At 51.6% G+C, this 23,130-nt stretch overlaps 7 protein-coding genes across 7 annotated transcripts; 3 read left to right on the forward strand and 4 right to left on the reverse strand.

The window, feature by feature from the left end:
• Positions 1-54: 54 nt before the first annotated feature.
• On the reverse strand, positions 55-5,577 carry tpcC (non-reducing polyketide synthase tpcC; the record flags this gene model as incomplete). Its single annotated transcript, XM_043291781.1, has 5 exons — positions 55-1,260; positions 1,307-3,673; positions 3,720-4,832; positions 4,880-5,180; positions 5,228-5,577. The coding sequence occupies 5 exons, from the start codon at positions 5,575-5,577 to the stop codon at positions 55-57; spliced, it is 5,337 nt and encodes a 1,778-aa protein (XP_043147716.1).
• A 405-nt stretch (positions 5,578-5,982) lies between these two features.
• tpcA (O-methyltransferase tpcA) lies at positions 5,983-9,040 on the forward strand (the record flags this gene model as incomplete). Its single annotated transcript, XM_043291782.1, has 6 exons — positions 5,983-6,147; positions 6,206-6,981; positions 7,204-7,796; positions 7,874-8,317; positions 8,371-8,638; positions 8,692-9,040. The coding sequence occupies 6 exons, from the start codon at positions 5,983-5,985 to the stop codon at positions 9,038-9,040; spliced, it is 2,595 nt and encodes an 864-aa protein (XP_043147717.1).
• Positions 9,041-9,602: 562 nt separating this feature from the next.
• Positions 9,603-11,751, reverse strand: Aud_006886 (putative C6 transcription factor; the record flags this gene model as incomplete). The annotated part of the gene is made up of 6 exons (XM_043291783.1): positions 9,603-9,933; positions 9,988-10,079; positions 10,131-10,718; positions 10,786-11,203; positions 11,256-11,652; positions 11,709-11,751. The coding sequence occupies 6 exons, from the start codon at positions 11,749-11,751 to the stop codon at positions 9,603-9,605; spliced, it is 1,869 nt and encodes a 622-aa protein (XP_043147718.1).
• A 754-nt stretch (positions 11,752-12,505) lies between these two features.
• Positions 12,506-13,952, reverse strand: Aud_006887 (UPF0075 domain protein; the record flags this gene model as incomplete). Its single annotated transcript, XM_043291784.1, has 3 exons — positions 12,506-13,675; positions 13,741-13,815; positions 13,866-13,952. 3 exons carry the CDS (start codon positions 13,950-13,952, stop codon positions 12,506-12,508), a joined length of 1,332 nt encoding a protein of 443 aa, XP_043147719.1.
• A 604-nt stretch (positions 13,953-14,556) lies between these two features.
• On the forward strand, positions 14,557-16,407 carry Aud_006888 (putative MFS sugar transporter; the record flags this gene model as incomplete). The annotated part of the gene is made up of 5 exons (XM_043291785.1): positions 14,557-14,950; positions 15,016-15,105; positions 15,161-15,570; positions 15,625-15,816; positions 15,877-16,407. 5 exons carry the CDS (start codon positions 14,557-14,559, stop codon positions 16,405-16,407), a joined length of 1,617 nt encoding a protein of 538 aa, XP_043147720.1.
• A 2,668-nt stretch (positions 16,408-19,075) lies between these two features.
• Positions 19,076-20,608, forward strand: Aud_006889 (FAD-binding oxidoreductase; the record flags this gene model as incomplete). The annotated part of the gene is made up of 3 exons (XM_043291786.1): positions 19,076-19,213; positions 19,269-20,418; positions 20,475-20,608. 3 exons carry the CDS (start codon positions 19,076-19,078, stop codon positions 20,606-20,608), a joined length of 1,422 nt encoding a protein of 473 aa, XP_043147721.1.
• Positions 20,609-21,111: 503 nt separating this feature from the next.
• Positions 21,112-22,608, reverse strand: Aud_006890 (low-affinity Fe(2+) transport protein; the record flags this gene model as incomplete). Its single annotated transcript, XM_043291787.1, has 1 exon — positions 21,112-22,608. The coding sequence occupies one exon, from the start codon at positions 22,606-22,608 to the stop codon at positions 21,112-21,114; it is 1,497 nt and encodes a 498-aa protein (XP_043147722.1).
• Between the last annotated feature and the right edge of the window lie 522 nt (positions 22,609-23,130).

Here is a 23,130-nt window from a genome sequence, read left to right on the forward strand (position 1 = left end):
TAAAATAAAAGCTAAACAAATAAGCGTAATGGAAAAAAAGCAGCCGGATTTGAATCAGCTGTAGTACTCCAGTAGCCAGCTCTTCAAATCCCCTACTGTCGGATACTCCAAGAACAGGCTGCCTGTCACAGTCACCCCCAGCGCCTCCCGGAATTTCTCGGAGATGACCAGACTCATTAGACTGTCGATCCCTAGGCTAGAGAAGCTGGCGCCGTCCTTGAGGTCGCTCAGCCCGAGTCCGGCCTCTGTAGCCACTAGAGCAATCGCTTTGGCGGCGGTACTGTTGGAGTCTGGTTCAGCGGTTTCGTCGACTCTGTTGACAGTCGGAGCATCGGCTGGAGATGAAGCATCTAAATTACCGGTGGGAGCCCGCTTAGACTCGGGCTCCAATGTAGCAGGAGGTGCAGGCACAGCAGGCGGCGTCAACTTTCGGGCATCCGCATCCGGGGGTGAGAAAAACCGATTGAGGAGGATTCGAGGATACCGCCGAAACTTGATTCCCCCGACCATGCCGACGATGGTTTCGTTCTGGAGGATGTAGACGTCGCCCAGATAGATATTGTTGTCTTCAACAGTCGGGATCATCTTGACATAAGAGCGGTATTTTTGCCCCGCGAGAAGGGGGGCCGCAAACCGCATCGAATTCCATCCGGGAGTGACACAGAAATTGGCTTTCGTGTCATTTACATCGGAGACGTTCATAATAAAGCCCGCCAGGTGTGCCACACTGTCGATAAAGTACGGGGGAATGGTCCAGGTGCCCCCTTTTTCAGTGGTGAGGACAACATCGGCAAAGGCCTCCAGATCGTGCAGCACCACTGACTGCATGCCGCGGTACTTGTTAGCATAGTCGACAAGACTGCTGGCAAATAGCCCATAGGCCATGCGCCGGGTGAAGCGGTTGGCCACGCCCTCTTCGGCGAGCCTCTCCAGAGCATGGATCCGGCCCTGCACAAGATGTGTCGCAGGACGCCAGGAGGTCAGCCACTCACTCGCCTCCTCATAGTAGATGGTTGCACTCGCAAACGGCTCCTCAACAGCCCCGTTGATGACGTTATGCCATTTTAGGTGTGCCTGTCCGGACCGGATATTCGCGGTGCTTGCAGATACTTGGATGAGCTGTGGTGACTTTTCATTCCCCTGCGCCACGAGAGCCTTGACGACTTCCAGGTTGGCGATATTCATGTTCGCTTCCAAATTGGGACTTAGTTTTCTGTAGAGGTATTCACCCAGCGTGAACGCGATATCGGCGTGGATCGACTAGTAACGGTTAGTTGCGGAGTACGGAAGGGAGACTGGAGCTTACTGAGGTGACAACCCCCCGTCCATTCATTTTGTGACCATGTGCTGCTGCCAGAAAGTCAGGCTGCATCAGATCCGATTGCATGACCACCAATCCAGCCTCTCCGTCGAACTGCTCCTGGATGATTTGCTGCACGGTGGACGTCCTCAGTTCCGATGCCAGCCCCGCAAGGCCATTGGTCTTTGGGACCTCTTCATTATAGAATGTGTTCCCCTTGGTGAGAGCCCAATTTCCGTTGTACTGGATCCAATAGGTCTTATCATTCCAGCTGTAGGTGGGTAGATCCACGAGACGCAGGGCGCGTTCGAAGGGCTGGTGGAATTCATTCCAATCCACAGCCACCCCAGCACAGTGCAGAATCCCCAGGCTGTTTGTGAGTGTCACCCAGTTATCCTCTCCGCGGCGGAGCGACGGCACCGTCACGCTGGTCGAGGGGAGGGAGGACCGGACAAAGTTGATGCAGACAGGATGCGGGCCAATTTCGATCCACACCATAGCATCGTCAATGGTGGATATCTTATGGGCCATTTCCATCGCAGAGAGGAAGTTAACGGTCTCGCGCGTCGCCCGCCGCATATACCGCGCATCTATCGTATTCTCATCAAAGACCACCTTACTCAGCAACGGCGAGATCACGGGCAAGTTAGGTGCCTGGAAGACCACACCTGATGCAGCCAGCTCCTCGTACTCATCAATAATGGGGTCCATCTGCGCTGAGTGGAAGGCAAAGGCCACCTCAAGGATGATACACTTGAGTCCCGCAGCTTCTAGGGGCTTGGCCACAGCTGCCATCTCTTCAAGTGTCCCACTAAGGACCATTTCTGTGGGTCCGTTGACGCAAGCAATCTCATACGGCAGACTCCCTGTGAGATGCTCAATCTGGGCCAGGGACCCCCGAACCGCCATCATCTGATGGCTACCGGGCTGGCACCTGTCCTGAAGCAGGCAAGCACGCCGTCCAACAAGGAATATGGCATCACTAGCAGACAGAACTCCAGCGATGTGGAGGGCCGCGTACTCACCCAGGCTATGGCCTACCACCACGTCCGGCTTCACACCTAATGAGGCCCAGTATTTAGCGAGTGCGATCTCAGTGCAGACCAACGCTAGCTGTGTGACGATGGGGGAGTGTGTGTGATCCCGGGGATAGGAACCATCAATAGCAGGGATGATCGAGGGAAACCCTTGCCCTTTCGCCAACGCATCCAGGTGAAAGATCTGCGAGCGGAAGTACGGTGAGTCGTGGAAAAGTTGGAGGTTCCAAGATTTGTATGAGGCTCCCTGGCCTGTAAAGGCGAAAGCAACGGGGGGCGGGCCTGTAGCAGATATCGGTTGAATGGTGTTGACAGATTCAGATTCGAGGCTTGCAGACAGCTGCTTCTTCAGATGCCCGACATCCGAAGTGGTCACGGCGACTCGATGGTTATGGTGATGACGGCGTGCGGTGGTCGTGTACGCCAGGTCGGACAAGACCACGTCCGGATGCACATCCAAAAAGCCCAGGAGTCGCTCGAGATTCCCTTTGAGGGAGACCTTGCTCTTTGCCGAGACAGCAACCAGGTGTGAAGAACGGGGATCAATCACCCCGACGGGCTTGGGACGAAGGGGCCCTTCTTCTACTGCTAAAGTCGAGTTCCCCCCAGCAGCGCTGAAGTTGTTGACCATCGCGATGCGCTTCCTGCCGGGGACGCGGGGCCAGGGCTGCTTTTCATAGGGAATGTGCAAATTGCGCTGTTTCAAGTCCTTAGGGAATCCGGGATTGATGCTGTTCTTGATGCCGACATGCGGAGGGATGGCCTCTTTCTGGAACATGAGAAGCACCTTTAACAATGCGGTGACTCCTGCTACAGCCTCCCCGTGGCCGACGTTGGCCTTGACTGCACCGATAAACACCGGCTGCTTGGAACTGCGCCGCTTAACAGCTGGGGCAAAGATGTCACTGACTGACTTCATTTCCTCTGCATCACCAGCCTGGGTCCCAGTTCCGTGCATCTCCACGTAGCTGACATCCATCGGATCAATACCAGCGCTGCGGAGGACCTGAGAGCTCAGAAGGGACTGGGCGCCGGCATGGGGATGGGTAATAGAGATAGCCTCAGCGGAGTGGTTTGTTGCAGCCCCGAGGATAACTCCTAGGATGTTGTCGTTATCAGCTTCCGCATCATCCAGGCGCTTCATCACAAGAGAGGCGACTCCGTCCGCACGACAATACCCATCCGCCTCACAGTCCCACGTTTTACATGCGTTGGGAGTCTTGGTCAGGAAATGACCGTGGCTGAGGCCGGCAAAGGCATCTGAATTGGTCAGAACGTTCATTCCTCCGGCAACCACTGTGTCCGTGTCGCCGTTCCAGAGAGCGGTACAGGCCGCCTAGGAGAGGTTAGTCAGAGGACGATGACCAAGACGTCCGACATACCTGGATGGTGGCCAGGCTGGAGGAGCAGGCCGTGTCGATACTAAAGCTCGGCCCCCAGAGTTTGAAAAAGTAATTGATCCGTCCCGGCCCAAATGCGCGACAGCCGCCGGGGATGAAATACGTGCTGATGTTCTGCGCTGAATTAACCTCGCGGTAATCATCACTGGCTTGGCCGTAGAATGTGCCAGTGCGATGTTTGTTGGACGATGGGGTGCGGTTAGCCACATATCCTGCCCGCTCAAGGGCTTCGTAGGCCGTGACAATAGCGAGACGCTGCATTGGATCAGTCTGTTGAGCCTCTCGGGGGGACATGTTAAAGAACGGGGCGTCGAAGAGGCCTGGTTCGTCAATGAAGCAGCCATATGGCGTGTGGCTGGCGTTGACGCGCTTGCCTGCGGGATCATAATGGCTGTCCACGTCGAATCGGTCTGGTGGGATCTTGCGATGGACGTCGAGCCCTTGTTCAAGAATGTCCCAAAATTTCTCCGTGTCGGTTGCTCCGCTGGGCATGCGACACGACATGCCGACGATCGCGATCTTGGATTGCGCATTGCCCCGCGACGCAAATCCCTGATCGTCTCTTGCCTTTGTGACCCATGGATCGAGGTCCTTGATAGTCACCTCGACACGGTCCCCTACGGACGTCTGCAAGGCTGACAGGAGGTCATGAACAGGAAGTGAGATGCGGAAAACTAAGACTTGGACCTCGGATACTGCGAGCAGCTTGGCCCTCTCGACAACCCCCTGAACGACATTATCCCACTCAATGGCCTGGGTGAGGATTTCAGTAGCGATATGTTCGAACAGCTCCATCGCTGTCGTGGCTGTGGGGAGGGGCTCGCCGCAACTGGTCGAGAAAACCGGGTACCTAGCGATGAAGCGTGTGTCCAAGGCTGCTGTCGATGGGCTCTCAACCACCGACCGCGCGTGCTGCGAGCTGTAGATGTGTTTTGCGTGACACAGGCCTCCATATACGGGAAGAGCTATGAAAGTGCGGTCACGGAAGAAATCAGACATTCGAAACAGGCGCTTGAGTCGATGCGGCGGCCCACTGATGGTCACCGACGTTCGACTGATCGCGCTGATGAAGATCCGGCTGGCTTCGGGCGTATTCTGGGGCTATTAGCTGCCCATCAGGATAATACTCATGTAGAACTCACTTCTTGCGTGTGGATAGCAGTAAGCTCCTCTTCCGCTTCTTTAGGAGCGACATTGGGAATCACATAGGCCCATGAGCTTTGATCACCCGTCGCATCAGCGGGCTGGAGGTTCTGAGAGACGTCGGCAACCAGCACTCCAAGACGGAAAGCCACTCGGACGACCTCTGCCCCGGCCAAGGGGAGGTCCGCCAGCATCGGGGAGAGAGAGACCGCCGTCGACGCCAACAGGCCCAGTCCCAGGCCTGTGAGATATGTATGGGCGGAGTCAAAGTCGTATTCGTTGGGCGAAGCTTCGTAGTACCTGATTTTGTTAAGTATTGGATCTTCTTAAGGTCTTGTCGCACTTACCCGATAAAGGTTCCCAACTGGATGGCACAGAGAAGCACGCCCTCGATCGACCCACAAAGGGGTCCCTTGCACAGCTCCGGCTGTTCAGCAAGGTGGAGGACGCTTTCGAACGGGGGAACCAAGGCTTTTTGCGCAGCGTGCAGCTGTCGAACCTCGTCGCGGACTGCCCAGGTACTCTCCTCGATGAATCGAGCCAGGAGCGGATGACGCCGGCCTTTGGTGTAGGCGTGTAGTCGTCGACAGACGCTTTGGAGGCCATCCTGAGGAAGCTCGTTACCAAAGTAGACGACCTTCATTCCTTTCTCTGCCGTGGGAGATTCGGACGAAGGAGTAAAGTCTACTGGCCTCATCGTCGCTACTATCACCGGCTCAATTTCACGCTATTGTGGGAAGTCGATGTAGCTATGTTGGTAACCCTAGAGACCGATCCAGCTAGGTATAGAGAGGCTCTAGTCTAGCCAGGGTAGATTTTTTGCGTACGGACATGTCTATATGCTGTCCATGCATCGAACCCAGCAGGGCATGCCGTGGTCGGAAGTCAGAGTCTGTCTTGCTTTCGGCCTAAAGAGAGCTCGGTCGATATGCTTGGGACGTCCGACTGTCCGGCCGATTTGCTCACGTCCAATTAGGCCGAGGCCGATGGCCGTTATGACGGTGACCATTGGCTTTGGCACTTTCTGCTTCATTTTTGCCTTTTTAATTCTTCTCTGTACGCTCGTTGCACATGCTCCCCCTCGTACATCAGAACCATAAACATGGCCAATGCAAAGCGAGGAGGATATCGACAAATCAACCAAGCCCTCAACATATGTGCCTGGGAGGGGTATTTGGACGAGCAGCAAGCTCGGCTGCCCACGCTTGAGGATGTCGAGCAAATCAGCCCCCGCGTGTTGCGTGTTCTGGGCCAGAATGAAGGCAAGGTACGCAGAAGCGCATAGTTTTAGCGCATGTAGTTCCCGGCTAATTGAATGGCTTAAGTTCACGCTCCAAGGGACCAACACCTATATCGTGGGCACCGGCCGCCAACGTCTGATTATCGATACGGGACAGGGGATCCCTGAATGGGCCAGCCTGATCTCGTCTACCTTGGCCGACTCCTCGATCGAGCTGTCTTATGTCCTGCTGACCCACTGGCATGGCGATCACACGGGGGGCGTTCCGGATCTTCTCCGATTGTACCCTTACCTGTCCGATTCTATCTACAAGCACACCCCTGGGAAAGGCCAGAAGTTGATTTCAGACGGGCAGGTCTTCCGGGTGGAAGGGGCTACTGTCCGTGCCGTACACTCCCCAGGCCACTCGCACGACCATATGTGTTTCATCCTCGAGGAGGAAAACGCCATGTTCACGGGGGACAACATCCTGGGCCATGGGAGCAGCGCGGTCGAGGTGCTTAGCACCTGGATGTCCTCACTACGGATGATGCAATCGCTTCGCTGTGTGGTGGGCTATCCAGCTCACGGCGCAGTGATCCACGACCTGCCGGCCAAGCTGGACGCGGAGCTAACGCAGAAGGCCCGTCGGGAAGACCGCGTCGTAGAGACGTTGAAGCGGATGAAACGCGAGGACCAACGCAATGGAGCCCCGGGAAAAGGCAGTGTCACTGTCCAGCAGCTGGTGACAGCGATGCATGGAAATGACCTGGATGAGCAGGTGCGAGCAATGGCATTGGAACCGTTTGTCCACGAGGTTCTGCGGAAGCTGGCACAGGATGAGAGGGTGGCTTTTGAGGTCAGAGGAGGCCAGAAAAAGTGGTTTGCAGTAGAATACACATAAGTACATAGCTCTTATGACACTACATTATCCTTCCCCCTGTATGATTCGGCCTGTTGCACAATCTAAAGACATCAAGGCAATCCGCTGTCCGTAGTCATCTTTACCTTTTATGCACGGATCTGGACGGACAAGCAATCTAAAAAGAATCGGCATATCGACTAATGTCGGCCCAGTTTTAACTCCTTTTTAGGGTGCTTTAGGCTCGGTGGTTTCTCTCGGGTTATTTTCCCTCAGTTCGGACGGGACTCGGGTCTGCGTCATGTTCAGCAGTGTCACCCCGAGTCCGCCCGAAGAGGAATGCTTGTCTTACAAAGTACGCCGTCCCCTCTGAATAAGTACCTTGACACGCCGTATTGGAATAATTGTCCCTTGGTCAACCCGCGTAAACGAATAAAGGTCAACAAGATGGAACGGCAACCAAAGTCTGTCTGTGACGCGGCGCAACTTCTTCAGACAGCCAGCATTATCTCCAGCACCGTCCAGACCATAATTGCGGAATGGTCTGCAGAGGCGAAGGCATCAAAAGGCTCTCGCAAGCAGAATGTCCCCACCCTACCTAGCCGGGAACTATTCGATGCTCAGCGGACCATCCTGGCAGCGGTTGGCAAGCTGGCCGAGTTGGTGTCTGACCCAAGCGCTAGGATCCTCGAGGTAGCAACGCAGTTTCAGGAATCTCGGTGTTTGTATATCGCTGCTGAGCGGCGCATTCCTGATCTCCTCGCAGCGGGCGATGAGGACGGCGTGCATGTCGATCTGATCAGCCAGAAGGCCAGAATTGAACCTCGCAAGCTGGGTGAGTCTGCCCTGAGCTTCAGATCATGAGCGAGGTCCTCTTGTGATGACAGGCGCGACTGACGCGCGATCCTTCAGCTCGCATTTTGCGATACCTGTGTTCGATTGGTATTTTCCAGCAAACCGGTCCGAATACGTTCGCGAACAATGGTATTTCCGCAGCATTGGTCTCGAATGAGCCCTTACGGGCCTATGTTCAGCTCGTGAATAGTGAGGGCTTCACGGCCTCCGATCGTCTGCCACACACCCTCCTGGATCCAGACACTGGTCCCTCTTACGATGTGGCAAAGACGGCTTGGCAGAATGCCGTCTGCACCAAAAAGACCCGATGGGAGTGGATCGAGGAGCGTGTGGCCCCAGAGAAATTGCTCGAATCCGGGGGCCATTATCCTGGCATTCCGAGTCTGGTTCTGGGGCTCCCACCAAGGGAGGATGATGGACTGGTCGCGAGACCAGAGCTAGACATTATGGGTCTGTCCATGGTTGGCGGTGGGCGAGTTTTTGGGACAGCCCATGTTTACGGTAGGTCTCGCCTTGGACATCATCCGATCAGATTTCTCACTTACATTACGCAGATTTCCCATGGGCCTCCTTGGGCGATGCACTGGTTGTTGATGTCGGGGGAGGCGTCGGCGGCTTCCCCCTGCAACTGAGCAAGGTCTACCCCAAGCTGCAGTTCATTGTGCAAGACCGTGGCCCGGTCGTCAAGCAAGGGCTGGAGAAAGTCTGGCCCCGGGAGAACCTTGAGGCATTGCAGAACCGACGAGTGCAGTTTGTCGAGCATAGCATCTTCAATAAAAACCCGACTGAGGGCGCTGATATTTACTTTTTGCGATATGTCCTGTAAGGCTGTCCTTTCCCTGCACAGCTGTTGCTAACATTGCACACTACAATAGTCATGACTGGTCAGACGACTATTGCGTGCGCATCCTGTCCGCCATTCGTTCCAGCATGGCGGCGCACTCTCGCCTATTGATATGTGATCAGGTCATGAACACGACCATCGGCGACCCTGACTTGGAGTCAGCCCCGAGCCCGCTGCCGGCCAACTACGGCTACCACACGCGGTTCAGCCACAGCCGAGATATCACCATGATGTCGTGTATCAACGGAATTGAGCGGACGCCAGCCGAATTCAAGGCCCTTCTTCAGGCGGCAGGGTTGAAGTTGAAGAAGATCTGGCACTGCAGGAGCCAGGTGTCTTTGATTGAAGCGGTCTTGCCCGAAGTAAATGGCTTTAAATAGTCTCAATCTTTCCGGGGCTTTGTTGAGCTAGGATAGCCTATTTCAATTGAAGAAAAAGCACATTGTTTTCACGATGATGATCCATGATGGCCAACATTTGTTCACTTCCCCGCTCAGGAGACCAAATTATATCCCTTCTCGCGGGATCGTGACAGCCAGAGGCGTACCATTTGCTATGACAGAACTACCGACAAGTGAAGTGGCGCTTATGACTTTTCCCAGCTGAGCCAACTGATGAATGTCTCTACTTCTGATTCGATACTTCACCTTCTGATAATTTGATGCTATTTCATTCCCAATAGTAGTAAATTGGTCAGAGAGGTCACGGGATGACTGCAGCGTGATATGCTGGGAGAGCTGAGGATCATTTGCTGATGAAAAAGATGAGAGCTAGACTCGTAGTCGTCTTTGTGAACTAGCCATATGTAGGGTTGGTCTCCAAAATGCGTAAAAACTTGCATCTTTCATTGCGATCAAGGCTTCTGTTTCCGAGTGGTGCACAGAGCAATTTCGGGGGAGAGTGACGCATTCTTGAAAAGCGAGGGCCTCGCCTGTTGGCATCTCACTTAATGAACGGCATTGAGAACATTCCCTCGGGCAGACTTGTATCCAACGACCACGGCCAGTCATCCAGTAGTTCTGGCGGCAGGTGAAAATGAGTGAGAGGGTCCTCGAACCCGTTTAGAGGTGCATCTATGGATGCGATGCTGTCTTGATCTTCCGACAGCATATGGTCGGGGTTCAAGGATGACCTTCGCGTGGACATATTCGACGATGCTTGCGTGCGCATGTACTCGTCAATGCGACCTACCTGCGCTTTGAGTCTCTCGCTGGCACCAGTGGACCGTCGCAGCCCTGACTCCAACCGATGCAGAAGCTGGGCCATTTCCAATCTATCACCATGAGTCTCGGCGTATCTCTGCGGGGAATTGCAGGGGATGACCTACAGGAGCGTGCGGACTCGTCGATAACATTTCTCCGAGAGACTTCCTTCCATGACCGACCCAAGGAAATAGCCAATTCCGCCCAAATGATGCATCTTCGAGAATCAGTCTCACATGGTCGAATCATGACCAGAAAGGGAACATACCAAGGGAGAACTGATAGCTTTCAGGTATTCGACTGGCACTTTGGAAAAGACGCTTAGGACTTGCCCTGCGACGTCACATTTGCCGTCCGCCGCCGGGTCTTCGTTTGCGAACAGAACCATGCGCAGCAGTTGCAGAGTTGCTTGGATGTTAGCGGACTGGAAGCCCACGATATCTTGAGCCGGATCGCCGGTGACTGGCGGAGTTTCTCGAAACTGCGCAGGCAGAGAGGAGTACATGGAAAGGACGTGGTCCATGACCAAAGACGCGGACATTGGGGCTGGACGGAATAACGACCAAACTCCGGTCTTGCCGTCCGTGTTTGAAGGCGACCGCCGTCGTTGGCAATCCACGGCATGCTCCAGTAGTCGATAAAGGTCGGTGGTGAAGTTCCAGCCACGCATCCACTGACTCCGTTGTCCTTTTCTGTCGTATGCATCACTAATGTCCGCTTGGACGGACAACATGTTGGGGATAGAATCGTCATCCTCATCACTCGGATACTGCACATTAGACTGCGCTTCTCGGTAGCGGATGACTCCGCCCCATACGATGGACGAATAGACATCCAACGTATATATGGACCAGAACTAGCACAGCTGTTAGACTCGGAGTATTATGCACGCAGATGATGGGACGGTGGAAACGCTTACGTACCATCCTTCTCCGGACCTCAACCTCCACCGGGCTCAAATCTTTGGGCCATAGCTTCTCATCGTGCAGCCCTTCCATTGCACTCAGCGTATGGTAGATGCCCGTGTACTGTTGCATGTCCTGGATTTGTCCATTCTGGATACCGGCAATGCTGAGAATGGCACATGTCCTCAGGTATTCGGTACCCTTCGCTGCGGCCAGGTCTCGCGGAATGGATTCCTTTGCCGCAGCGCAAAAGACCTCGGAGGGAGGGTTTGCTAGTTGCGAGGGACACCAGCGCTTTGAATACAGGGCCCCGTCACGAGCCCGTGCGGAGGCCAAGGCACACATGGCCATCGTCGATGCGAATAACCCCCGATTCTTCAGGTACTCTCTGTTTTCCAGCTGCATCAGGAATGACGACCGATGAAACAGGGGAAATCTAAGGCCATTAGCCCAGCTGTCCCGGCGTTGTTGGATAAGGAGATAAATACATGGGATATACAATCTCGAAATAGACGTGAGCGAGATCGTGAATAGTGCTCTGACAGCCAATAGCAAATGCTTTCCACGAATTTACCAACGTTCCGTCATTGGAAGTTGGAGCGGTCGTCCAGGTGCCATTCAGAATGTCCCAAGGTGAATCAGCAGCGCCAGCCTGTCTGACAACATCAGGACGAGCTGAATGCGACAAGGATGATCCTGCACCAGCATCCAAGCCGACTGGCCGAGTAGACTGGGTTTCTGCTAAACTGGCATTTCTCGGAGCACCTCGCCTCCTGGCGGGACGATCAAATGTACACTGTATATCAAAGTCCGCGCAGTTCTGGCAGGGCGCCAGAGGGCCGCTGATCTTATTGCATTTTATGCTACGTCTGTGGCAGAAGTCACCTATTAAGATGTTAGAGAAGAAACAACAGCATATGTCCTTGATAGGAGCCACTAACAAGCCTTAGAAGCACGCTGAAATTTCCGCGGACGTTGCGACATTCTCACGATGGTCTGAGACTAGGTAGTACGCTAGGGTAGAGCGTGAAAATGGAGCTGTTAAACTGTTAAACGCGTCGAACTGACGATCCGTGGTGTCGGTTGCAGTGGCGGTGGCTGACCAATTACATAGAAAGCTAACGAGGTATTCCGCACTTTCCCTGCTATTGCTATTAAGTGGCAAGGGAGGGATACGTAGCTCGGCAGGACACGGTAAAAACTCGGAATACGGGAACAACTACCTTAGGTTAGGCGAATACTTGGCATTCTTATGGATGTATGTACGTATAATCATTTCCCCAGAGTACCCCACACTGACACTTCTGCAGCCCATGCTGAGCTGTAGGTCCTAACTACGGGTACAGGTTAAGGACTGATATTTTGACAATCCGTACTTTGGCTGTGAACCTGTATGGACATAGTTTCTTCTTTACTTAATATTAGAAAGTTATATTTGTTCTTGATCTACTTGAGGTATTTAGCTGTAACTTTATAGGTCCTCCATCGCATTGGCCGACAAATATATATATACCATGCTTGGAACAGTGTCAAACAGTCATAGAAGATCTGAAATACTACTATGTAATCTTGCTCTACTACAGCCAAGGAGACGGTTTTAATCTTATTTTCTCATTGTACCGTGGTCATGTAGCTCAACAGGTCAAGCCAAACTCCTCATTATTTACTAACAGCAAACTTATCATAAATCATTGTGTTCATTCTATAATACATTTATATTCATACCTATGAGCCCGTATCACCATTTATTGTCGAACACCTCGCCCTTGACATAATTGACCATCTCACTCACCGGTGAGAGATGGTCGCGCCCTTCCCCGAACAACATACCCTGTCGCATCACCTTCCGATAGTTCTTGCCCGGTGATACCTTGCCCAGAACATATTCCTGCCGGGTCTCGACACGGGTAGGGACGGGGATAGAACGGCCAACAATCGCCTCCATGGCCTGCCAGGCGAAAGTGATGGCCTCCTTGGCGCCGCCGGGGATGCCGGCAGCGTCCAGCATCACGATGCGCGTCTTTGGATAGTGCTTCTGGATATACTTGGTGATGTTGGGATTGTAGGCTCCGCCGCCGCACATGAAGATCTCATCGATCTGGAGGTCCTTGGGCGCATAGCGACGGTAGTGGTCCACGATGGCCTGGGCTGTGATGCGGGTGACGGTGGCGACCACGTCGTCTGGGCTGAGTCCATTGCTTTCCGCTTTGCGGATGAGCTCGAATGCAATGGTGTCACGGAAGACTTCACGGCCAGTGGTCTTGGGCGGGTCGAGACGGAAGTAGGGGTGGTTCTGGAGGAATTCGTCGACGAGTTCCTGGTCGACAGTGCCGCGGGCGCCCATCTCACCGTCCCTGTCATACTCCTGCTCGCCGTTGGTGTAGTGGCGGACCACCGCATCGATGAAAACATTGCCCGGGCCGGTGTCGAAATCGTAGCAGGCATCGATTCCACCGTGCGAGTCAGGCGGGATGAAACATACGTTGGCGATCCCGCCAATGTTCTGACAGGCGCGCAGCTTGGTCGGGTGGTGTAGTAGCAAGGCATCGAAGAAGGCGATCAGCGGCGCGCCCTGGCGACCAGCAGCCTGGTCGCTGACTCTAAAGTCCGTGACGGTGGTGATTCCGGTGCGAGAAGCCAAGAAAGTGCCTTCGGCCATGGTGAGCGCGCTGCGTACTTCGCCTGGCTCCGGCATGGAGAGCAACCAGATGGTCTGACCGTGAGATCCGATCACATCGATCGTCGAGATGTCAACCTCGTGGTCCTGGCAAAACTGCTTGACGGCAGCTGCAAATGTTTCTCCCAGAATGACGTTTACTTCCGATAGCTCCGACGGGGAGGTCTTATTGTGAAGGATCATGTTCATAACCCGCTTCTTGATGGTCTGCTCGAGGGGGATCTCGCCATACTAACAAGGCCATGTGCGTTAGTTGTCGCACTGACTGTCGTGGTTGAGGATACTGTCAGACGTACCTTGAGAAGCTCGAAATGCATGGGAGACTCCGGAGTCTCCTGGCGGAAATGGCAAAGGGCGCAATCAATTCCATCCTGCAAGTCTGTGAGTCCTCTATTTTTGCGATAATTTCGTTCCTACTCACCATTGATGTGCCGCTGTTCAAGCCCAGGACGGTCAAGTCCAGGGCCTGGCGGTTGGAAGTACCGTTGGAAGCGTCGCTGACAGTCATCGTTCGTAGCTGAGAAGATGCACCGATAGCGATTAAACCTGACGTTCCCTTGGCAGAGGACGGAGCGAGGGATTAAATAGATAAGGCAGGTCAGCTTGTGACTACAGGTCAGCTCGCCGTTGTAATCTGGGCCAGCCTCCATCTTATTTGCCCTCATTTGAGTACTACAAACCAAGCCACGGACATCATTGGCCTGAACTTCAAGCCTTCCTGGATTGTCATTGGTTGGACGTGTAAATTGTTAAACGGGTGAGCTCTTAAATGCTTAAAGGGTAAAAGGCTAAACGCTTAAACGGCCGAAATCCTGGGGACGCTCTCCGCATTGTGGCTTCTCCCCGAGTTTTCGCCATTGTGCGGACAGACGAAGTACACTTTGACACGATGTCGATCGAAACTGCTCCGGAACGCCTCAATCTTGTTTTATGGATCGGTTTGATTGGGACTGGGGATGGAGTGCAGGAATAGGGCTCAGACCATTATTTAAATCAATCCTCTTCCCCCCGGATTTTCCCTCCGCATTACTCTCGTTTCTACTGCAAAGTGCAAGCTCCAACGGCTGGTGTATAAACTCCGGGGTTGATATATTTTGCAAGGTCAATTCATCATGGGGTATACTACCCTTTGGAAACGGCTTTCGCCGTCGCAGCTCAATGCAGCTATTCAAATTTTCTCCCTTATTTGCATCTTCTTCGAGGGCTATGACCAAGGGGTTATGGGAGGCGTCAACAGCGCTCCCACTTACGTTACTGAAGTCGGCATTGGCGAGCCAAATGGCAAGGTGACTGATACTACCCATCAGGGAGGTATTGTCAGTATCTACTATCTCGGATGTATCTTTGGCTGCTTTGCCGGGGGGTGGCTGGCCGACCGTATTGGTCGTATCAACGGTCTACTCATCGGCTCTATATTCGCGTTGGTTGGAGGTGCTCTGCAAGCTGCAACCCAGAGCTCCGATTTCATGCTGGTCGCCAGAGTCATAACAGGTGTCGGTACTGGAGGTATGTACCGCATAGTGCATCATCCAGACAGTTGTAATGACCTTTGCTAACTTCATCTCTACTAGCTCTGACCGGTATCACGCCCGTTCTGGTGGCGGAGACATCTTCAGCAGAGCACCGCGGAGGCTTCTTGGGATATGTGTTCATTGCAAACTGTTAGTTTCATATGCAGGATACCCTTTCGTGGGAATATTGACTGACATCTTCTAGATTTGGGAATTTCCATCGCATACTGGATGTCGTTCGGACTCTCCTTTATCAATCACGGTTACTCCGATATCCGGTGGCGGTTTCTGCTCGCCTTTCAATGTGTACCCGCTCTGATACTGGTCTTGTTCATCAAAATGCTACCGGATAGCCCCCGTTATCTCGCCTCGGTCGGCCGTAACGAGGAAGCTCGGGACCTGCTGACCAGGGTCCGCGCCCATAAAGCCACCCCTGCGGACATTGACCATGAGTACATGGAAATTGTTGCGTCCGCTCAAGACAACAAGCCCAGTTCTCCTATCGAGTTCGTCAAAATCCTGGTTGGCAAGGGTGGCAGACCCGGCTCGAATCTAGGCCGACGGGCCTGGCTTTGTGTCTGGCTTCAGATCATGGCATCGTGGACGGGTATTACAGTAAGTCTTAAGGCGTTCGCAAGGTGTTAGGGTAAACGCTTACAATGATCACAGGCTGTTACGGCGTATTCCCCCGTTCTTCTCAGCCAGGCCGGTTATAGCGAGGTTACGCAAAATGGTCTCGCAGGAGGACTGAACACAATCGGCATTGTCGGTACACTCATAAGTGCGCAGATTGTGGATCGGTTTGGTAGGAGAAAGTGTCTGATGCTAGGGTCCACGGTTCTGTTTATTGTCGAGCTTGTGGTAAGTCTCAGTCGTTGTCTCAGAATTTGAGATCAGGAGCTAATATAATTATTGTTGCAGGCCGGTGGCGTGTATGAAGGCTCGCTTCAAACCCCAAGCAAAGCTGCGCAGTTTGCACCAGCTGCGGTGGCAATGCTCTTCCTCTTCAACCTGGGCTATGCTGCGACATGGGGAACGGTGGCCTTCCTTGTGCCCACGGAGATTTTCCCATCGGATCTCAGAGCGCAAGGGAACGGGTTCGGCATCACCGGTTGGGCTATTGGAGTCGGCATGACTACATTAGTCAATCCCATCATGTTTGGAAGTCTGAAGAGTCGAAGCTACTTCCTCCTTGCTGGGCTTAATATTCTCTGGATTCCAATTGTCTACTTGTTATATCCGGAAACGTGCAATCGGTCCCTGGAATCGATTGACGCCTTGTTCTCCACACCCAGCCCGTTCTATTGGGACATGGAGCGCGCCTATCAACTTCACAGTGACGTGCTTGCGGAGAGAGCAGCACGGAAACTCGCTGAGGAGGATGTCACAAAAGCCGAAGTTCAAGAATCAGCTCACGAGGAATTCCACGGGACGATCACTGTTGGTGTATGATGTATGACTTATATAGACGCAATTAGAGGCACCATCTGTATTCTATCTGATATAATATCGACCTTCTATGTTCTCATCCTTTGACTAGACGAATGTACCGGCAGCTACCGGCTAATTCCCATCTGTATTAGGTAGTACTCTTATCTTAACTGCAGTAAGAAGTCTTATTTAGCCCACCTTACTTAGCGTACACTAAGCTGCCCAGATGGTAATTGCTGGAGGCTGGGCCGCATGAAGAAGCTCAGCACAACTATAATTTGTAGAGGAGAGACATACACTCCTTCTGCACACACTACTGCTAGACATTATATGTGCACAAACGACCCATTATGAATCGCTTATCTCTAGAGACCTTTAGCTTAATTTCTTATATTTGACATGCTTCAGTCTCCATTTGCAAGGTTGAAGGACTAAACAGCCTTAGTATTATAGTCTAGTATCATTAGCTTTACTGGAAAGGGGCTTCTCTATCCACCATAAGTAGATAAGTACACCAATTAGGATGGTGCCCTATGTATAGACTGTGAAGTCACGTAGCTTACTATTCCTGTCATTACTCATGGCACGAAACCATACATTCATGTCACCATACGCAGTTAAAAGTCAAGGCGGCCCACTATGACTGTGCTGACTGTCATAAGGCAGGTGACTCCTGAAGCTTTCAAGCATGTAAATACTACCCATATGGTCTCAGTCATACAAACTTCCATGTGCCTGAAGCTGACCCAAGTAATATCATCAATAATGGACAAACCACGATGATGGAGTCGCACTGCAGAGAATGTCCTGGCTACTTCAACCCCAGAATTCTATACAGATGCTAGTGTCACTCGCACATTGGCAGATCAGTCAAGCTTATCCTTTCCACCTGATAGTTGTCAGATATCGGCCATATTGACTGATAAGACACATCATATTCCTGTTCAACTCTTAGACAAATCTAACTGCAATTGACGCCCTGTGATGAAACATATGAGGTCATTTAAAGATTCTCTTTACCTTTAAACTATATTTGTGAAGAACGATCTAAATTTCATAATAATTAAACATCTCAAGAAATCTATTTCCAGTCTGGCGAATATACAATACGTCTTGTCATTTACACCATGACTCAACATATCAATACCAGATTCAGGGTGGCAACTAATCATACGATAGTCAAACCTAAAAGGGCGCCCTGTCTGACTGGGAAGAGTGTTCCTTTGACCTTTTGCCACCCGCCCATGTTCTGTCTGCGGTGGCATGATATTAAGCTTTGGAGTTGATAAGGATGGTGCTTCACCTTGCAGAGTCATAATAAAGTGTATTTGGAAGGTATCAAGCTTAATGACAAAATCATGGCAGATATGACTGTAGATGATTTGCCAAGAACATAGTTATAGCTATCTCCCATGGTTCTCATGGGAGTAACCAACAATAAAGCTTTCTTATGGAAACCCGGTCCTTGGTTCCCCAATCACATCAAGCTAGCCTCAGCACGGTATAAATCATGCCACTCACCTGATTTTGATTGCCTGGACATGTCGAGAGGTGCTGATAATACATCAAAGGAGATATGGGATCAAGACAGGCCAGATCACTATGGACATGTACGGCAGTTTGCAGAGGCAAACGCCTACTACACCTTACTTGACTTCTGATAGTGACCTCGAGATTGACACAAGGGGTCGGACAACTTTGTACTTCGCTATTTGTGCATGTGGCAGTTTTTATTTGATCCTTTCACTCTGGTAAACAGTCTCTTGACTAGCATGACTGTCCTTACCTCCAACAAGGCACACTGACCATGAATGATAGGATGCTATACACATCGTATTGCACCGCGCAGGATGAGCATCAAGACCCTCATATCTATGATCAATCAGTTCGACAAGTCATAGCAGACAAACTAAATGAGCTTGAAGAGGCGGCTCCTACAGAGCCCTTTGGTTCCTGGCTGCTTTCAACGCAACCTGCCGACGCTCCTTGTCTCCAGTACAACAGCATCGCATGGTAAGAAGTTTGACCCTTAAAAGTCAAGGATCCCAAAGTGCGGGGATATCTTGCTAATCCGAGTAACAGCTCCATCTGTTTAGATCCCGTTCTTGAACATCATCCGATTCATGCTCTGCAGTGTCGTCATGTTTTCCATGATCTCTGTCTCGAAAGATGGTTTTTGAGGGATCATAATAGCTGCCCGTTGTGCCAGAGCGCATTAGTAGATGTCTCTGACATATGCCTGGACTTTGTCGTGTGAGCATCGAGGAAACTATCCATTTCATGGGCATGTCTGCAATTGTAACTATAATTTGAAAAACAAAGATGCTCCAAAGGTGTCTCTAGACCTTCTGTGAATATGGCTGGAGAGATTGGATGTAACTTAGTCCCGTTAGGATTACGTCTTGTGAGCATGGCTAATCATATTCAAGAAGTAAGATCTTACCTTTCTTTATCCAAGGTACTAGAGGTCGAGCTCCGCTCTTTTTGTGGTCCGACCGAGTGATACTTTTCGGTAGAAACGATCATGACGAAGTCGATCAATCATGTCCAATAGCAAGGCTAGAAATCCTTCCCTGCTCCTGGTTTAAAACAGGGTATCTCCATGTGACAGGTCTTTCTTTATTCTCTATTCTACAATTGCACTTCGTAGCTACATCCCCAGCCCTTGTGCCTTTGGACAAGATACATCATGCCGTTCATGTCATATTCTCATGTGCTAGAACTAAGACGGTGGTTGGAAGGGACCAGGGCAAATGTGATTTGTTACGGATCTGACGACTATGCGGAAAAGATCAAGAGATGGAGTGATACTTGTGAGCGAGATGCAGTGTGTTTTCTCCACGTTCTCATTATACATACGACGGGGGCTGATTGCCAAACAGGGCGCTATAGTCGAAGTTACCTCTACATCAGAAGTATCTGAAGTAGTCAAATTTGCGCGAAAGCAACATATCAACTTCGTCACGGAGGCTGGTGGACATTCCACCACTGGCTCGTCTGCTACCCACGGTGGACTGGTCATAAGCCTGACTAAAATGCGCCGTGTCTTGACTGATCCTGCCTCCAGAACTGTGTGTGTCCAGGGGGGCGCTATCTGGGACGATGTTAACGAGTCCGCCGCTGCGTATGGCCTGGCAGTTGTTGGATCCACTGCAAGCCACACAGGAGTCGCAGGGACGACGCTGGGAGGCGGCTTTGGGTGGCTAACTGGGCGCTACGGTCTGATCAGCGACAATCTACTCAGTGTCAGAATGGTTTTAGCAGACGGTACAATTGCAGAGGCGTCTGACGAGAGCCACCAGGACTTATTCTGGGCAGTGCGTGGGGCAGGACAAGCCTTTGGGATTGTGACAGAGCTGGTTTTCCGGGCTTATGACCTTGACGGGTCAGTGTATGGTGGAACGCTCATTTTCACTGTGGACCGATTACCAGGAATCCTTGAATTCGCCAATCGCTTCGATGAGCAGCAGGATCAAGACAGTGGCCTTTTCTTTGGGCTTGCGGCACCATCGGCGGCTGATCGTACAGCCATCTTGGTTCTGCCATTCTATAACGGCAGTCAAGAGAAGGCAGAGGAGTTCTTCGCGCCGTTAATCTCGCTGGGCCCTTCAAAAAACAAGACGTCCATGATGTCCTACACAGAACTCAACCGAATTGCAAATGTCGATCCAGTCCCAGAGGGTCGGAAGTGTTTCACTGGGACTAAAGTATCCATGCCACTTGACCGGCATCTGATCTGTGATTTATGGGAACATTTCGACGCGATTATGGAACAGTATCCGCGATCAAAGAACAGCGTGCTAATGTTCCAGCTCATACCGTATGGGAAGACGATCAGTGTCCCTATCGACGCCACAGCCTGCGCTGATCGAGGACGATACTACAATGTCGCGTTGCTTCTATGCTGGTATGACCCGGAGCATGACGCGGCAATGCATACATACATGCGAGCCCTACTCTCAAGGATCAAGAAATCTGCTTGTTTTGCTGGCAAAAATGAGCCTGCGGTGCAAGCCAATGCTAATTTTGCAGGTGGGCCCACTTGTGATGTTGTTCTAACTTGATTACATGCTGACAACTCATTTTAGGCCAAGAGATTGGAGCATCTTATCTCTTCAGGGACAATCTTCCCAGATTGCAGGCTCTGAAGAGGAAGTATGATCCACATAATGTTTTCTCCAAGTGGCATAATCTCATCTCTCATACAGAAAATCAGTCATGACTATAGTGGTTAAGTTGGGCAGTTTAATTGTGAATTTTCTTCCCCCTCCCATTTTAAGGATTACTGGTATTCTTTGGCCTTGTGGGATGGATACTCATAGTTGATAGGTATGTGTCACAAAAGCAAGGGTAATAGGTACGCCAGGTTCTCTATTACAGCTTGCACTCAACTTGTAGAAAGGTGATAAGAGACTGGCAGGGCAGAATTTTATTGGCAATTTATTGTCCATGATCTTCTGATACATGCACATATGCTCAAACTTGAGATTTTCTAATGAGTTTGTATCAGTAACTAAGTCAGCAACACTTTAACGCAGTGCGAGATTAAGACGAAAAACATGAACTTTTGCCACTAGCTCCGATCACCACACCACAGACAACTCAACGACAACACTGGAAACTAAAACAATAAAGACAAGGAGTAAGAGCAAAATAAACGACTGTTCCCAATCCACAATCCTTGAACGACGAATGCATGGTCTCAGTGGAGCGAAACCATAATGACTAGTCCTTCTCCGGCTCGTTCATCTCATCTCGAAGAGTCTGCACACCATTGACAAAAGCCAAAAGATTCAGACGCCTCTCATAGAGATTCCGCAGCTCCACTCGCTTGCTATCGTCAGCCGAGTTGTGACCTGTGATCAAGATGATCATGAAGAATGACTCGATCAAACTCGGTGGGACATTGCACAGCAACTGGCCCGTCATCGTCCATTTCATCGCACTTGCTCCTGCAATAAGACACACAATGACGAGGAAGCCGGCCACAACAGTGATCTCATGTGCGCAAACCCGATTCATCGCATCGGAGACGCGGTGCGTCAGACTTTTCTGTCCAGTGACCTCCTTGACCGGCATGGGTTGACGGATACTCGCAAACAGTTTGTTCTCTTCCGCCTCGACCTTTCCAAACTCCAGATCGGCAAAACCTCGGAGGCGAGCTTGCATGTTTCGGAGGACAAAGCCATCATTCATACCAATGAGACCAGCATAAGTGCCAATGATCAGCCACCAGTTGGCGTTGAAGTGTAGCAGAGGCCCTATCGCCACCCAGACGATCATCATGACGAGGAGGATGGTAATGCCGACCAGAGTCCCGACGAAATCCGCATAGTAGAAGATGGCACGTTGAACTCCGCTAACCTTGGGCGCTGGGAGGATAACCACGTCGTTTTCAATGTTATCACCAGTGAGGAGCCGGAGGCGATATTCAAGCGTTGCGTCAACCTTAAAGATTGCATTCAGACAACTAAGGGTGTAGGCGGAGTGTCGCTCGCGGATGTTAGCCAGGAATGCGAAGACAAACACCATCAACGCCGAAGACGCCGAGTTCATGTACAGCTGCCACTCGTTGCTGTATCCGTCCAGGTGTCCGAGGCCAATCCAGACGAAGACGCCAACCCAGTATAGAGTGACTGTGCCGAGATGACCCAGTACATGAGAGAACCAAGTGACGGTCCGCCCAAAACGCCCTTCGGTAGGGAGCTCTGCGCTGAATTCGGGAGCGTTCCGGTACTGAGCCACGATCATTGTCAGACGGGCTTGCTTCTCTGGATCCTTCCTGTCTGTTTCTAGGTCCAGTCTCTCCAGCATCCTGCGGTGGCTGAGGATGCGCGACTGCAGCTCGGCGGCCACAGTCATTTCCTCGTCGTATGCGTTGAGCTGCTGTCTGACAAGGAAGGAGTCAAACACATAGCTGACGATTGCCTGAATGTCGGAGATCAGAACTTGCCAGAGGTCGCTGGTCCCGTACTTTATGCCAAGCAAAGCCCAGGCGAGGAGACCCGCGAGGATGAAGAAGAAGACTGGCTCTGAGCCAGACATCCGAACGACGAAATCTAGCCACCGATCTAGCATTCGGGGTTTGCTTTTCGGTACGTAGCCAGTGGCGTTAGGCTCGTCAATCGCAAGGCCGTCTTTCTCGATGAATTGAGTTGGAGCCACGCCTTGGATCTCGCCCTTTGCTCCTGGCTTGGCCAGGAAATTCATGAAGCGATTCATTTTGTGTATGGTTGGTACTTATTTTCACCTTTCTTTTTTCTTTTTCTTTTTTCTTTTGAGTTTTATCTTCTCCCGGTTTTTGGTTGTATACGAAGATGCCGAATTTGGATTAACGAGTGTACAAAATCTGAAGATGCTGTGCTAAGCTGTTACATGTCAGCATGCGCGTCCCTAAGAGCATTCTCGACAATGAAGACGTACACAGAAGGCAACCTATGTCATCTTCTGAGTCTATACTGATACTCTTCGAAGCATTGGCCGTCGATACTGCTTGTCCTATGGCGGGCGACGTTCTTCTAGGAGCTCTGGGCAGACAACGTCGGGTCTGCGCTTATGGCATTCCACTGCAGTGACACAGAGGCAAAAGATAGTCAGGTCAAGGTTCTTCATCGATGTGTGATTTAGCGGAAGAATCCGAATTGGTTGTACGATGAAGTAGAAGCAACAGTAATTGATGAGAAGAAATTCGAGTTGATCAACAAGTAGGGGAGCGGACGGAAGTGGAAGGGAAAACAAAAAATC

The sequence above is a fragment of the Aspergillus udagawae genome, assembly GCF_001078395.1.
Source record: "Aspergillus udagawae IFM 46973 DNA, scaffold_5, whole genome shotgun sequence".
Classification (NCBI taxonomy): domain Eukaryota; kingdom Fungi; phylum Ascomycota; class Eurotiomycetes; order Eurotiales; family Aspergillaceae; genus Aspergillus; species Aspergillus udagawae.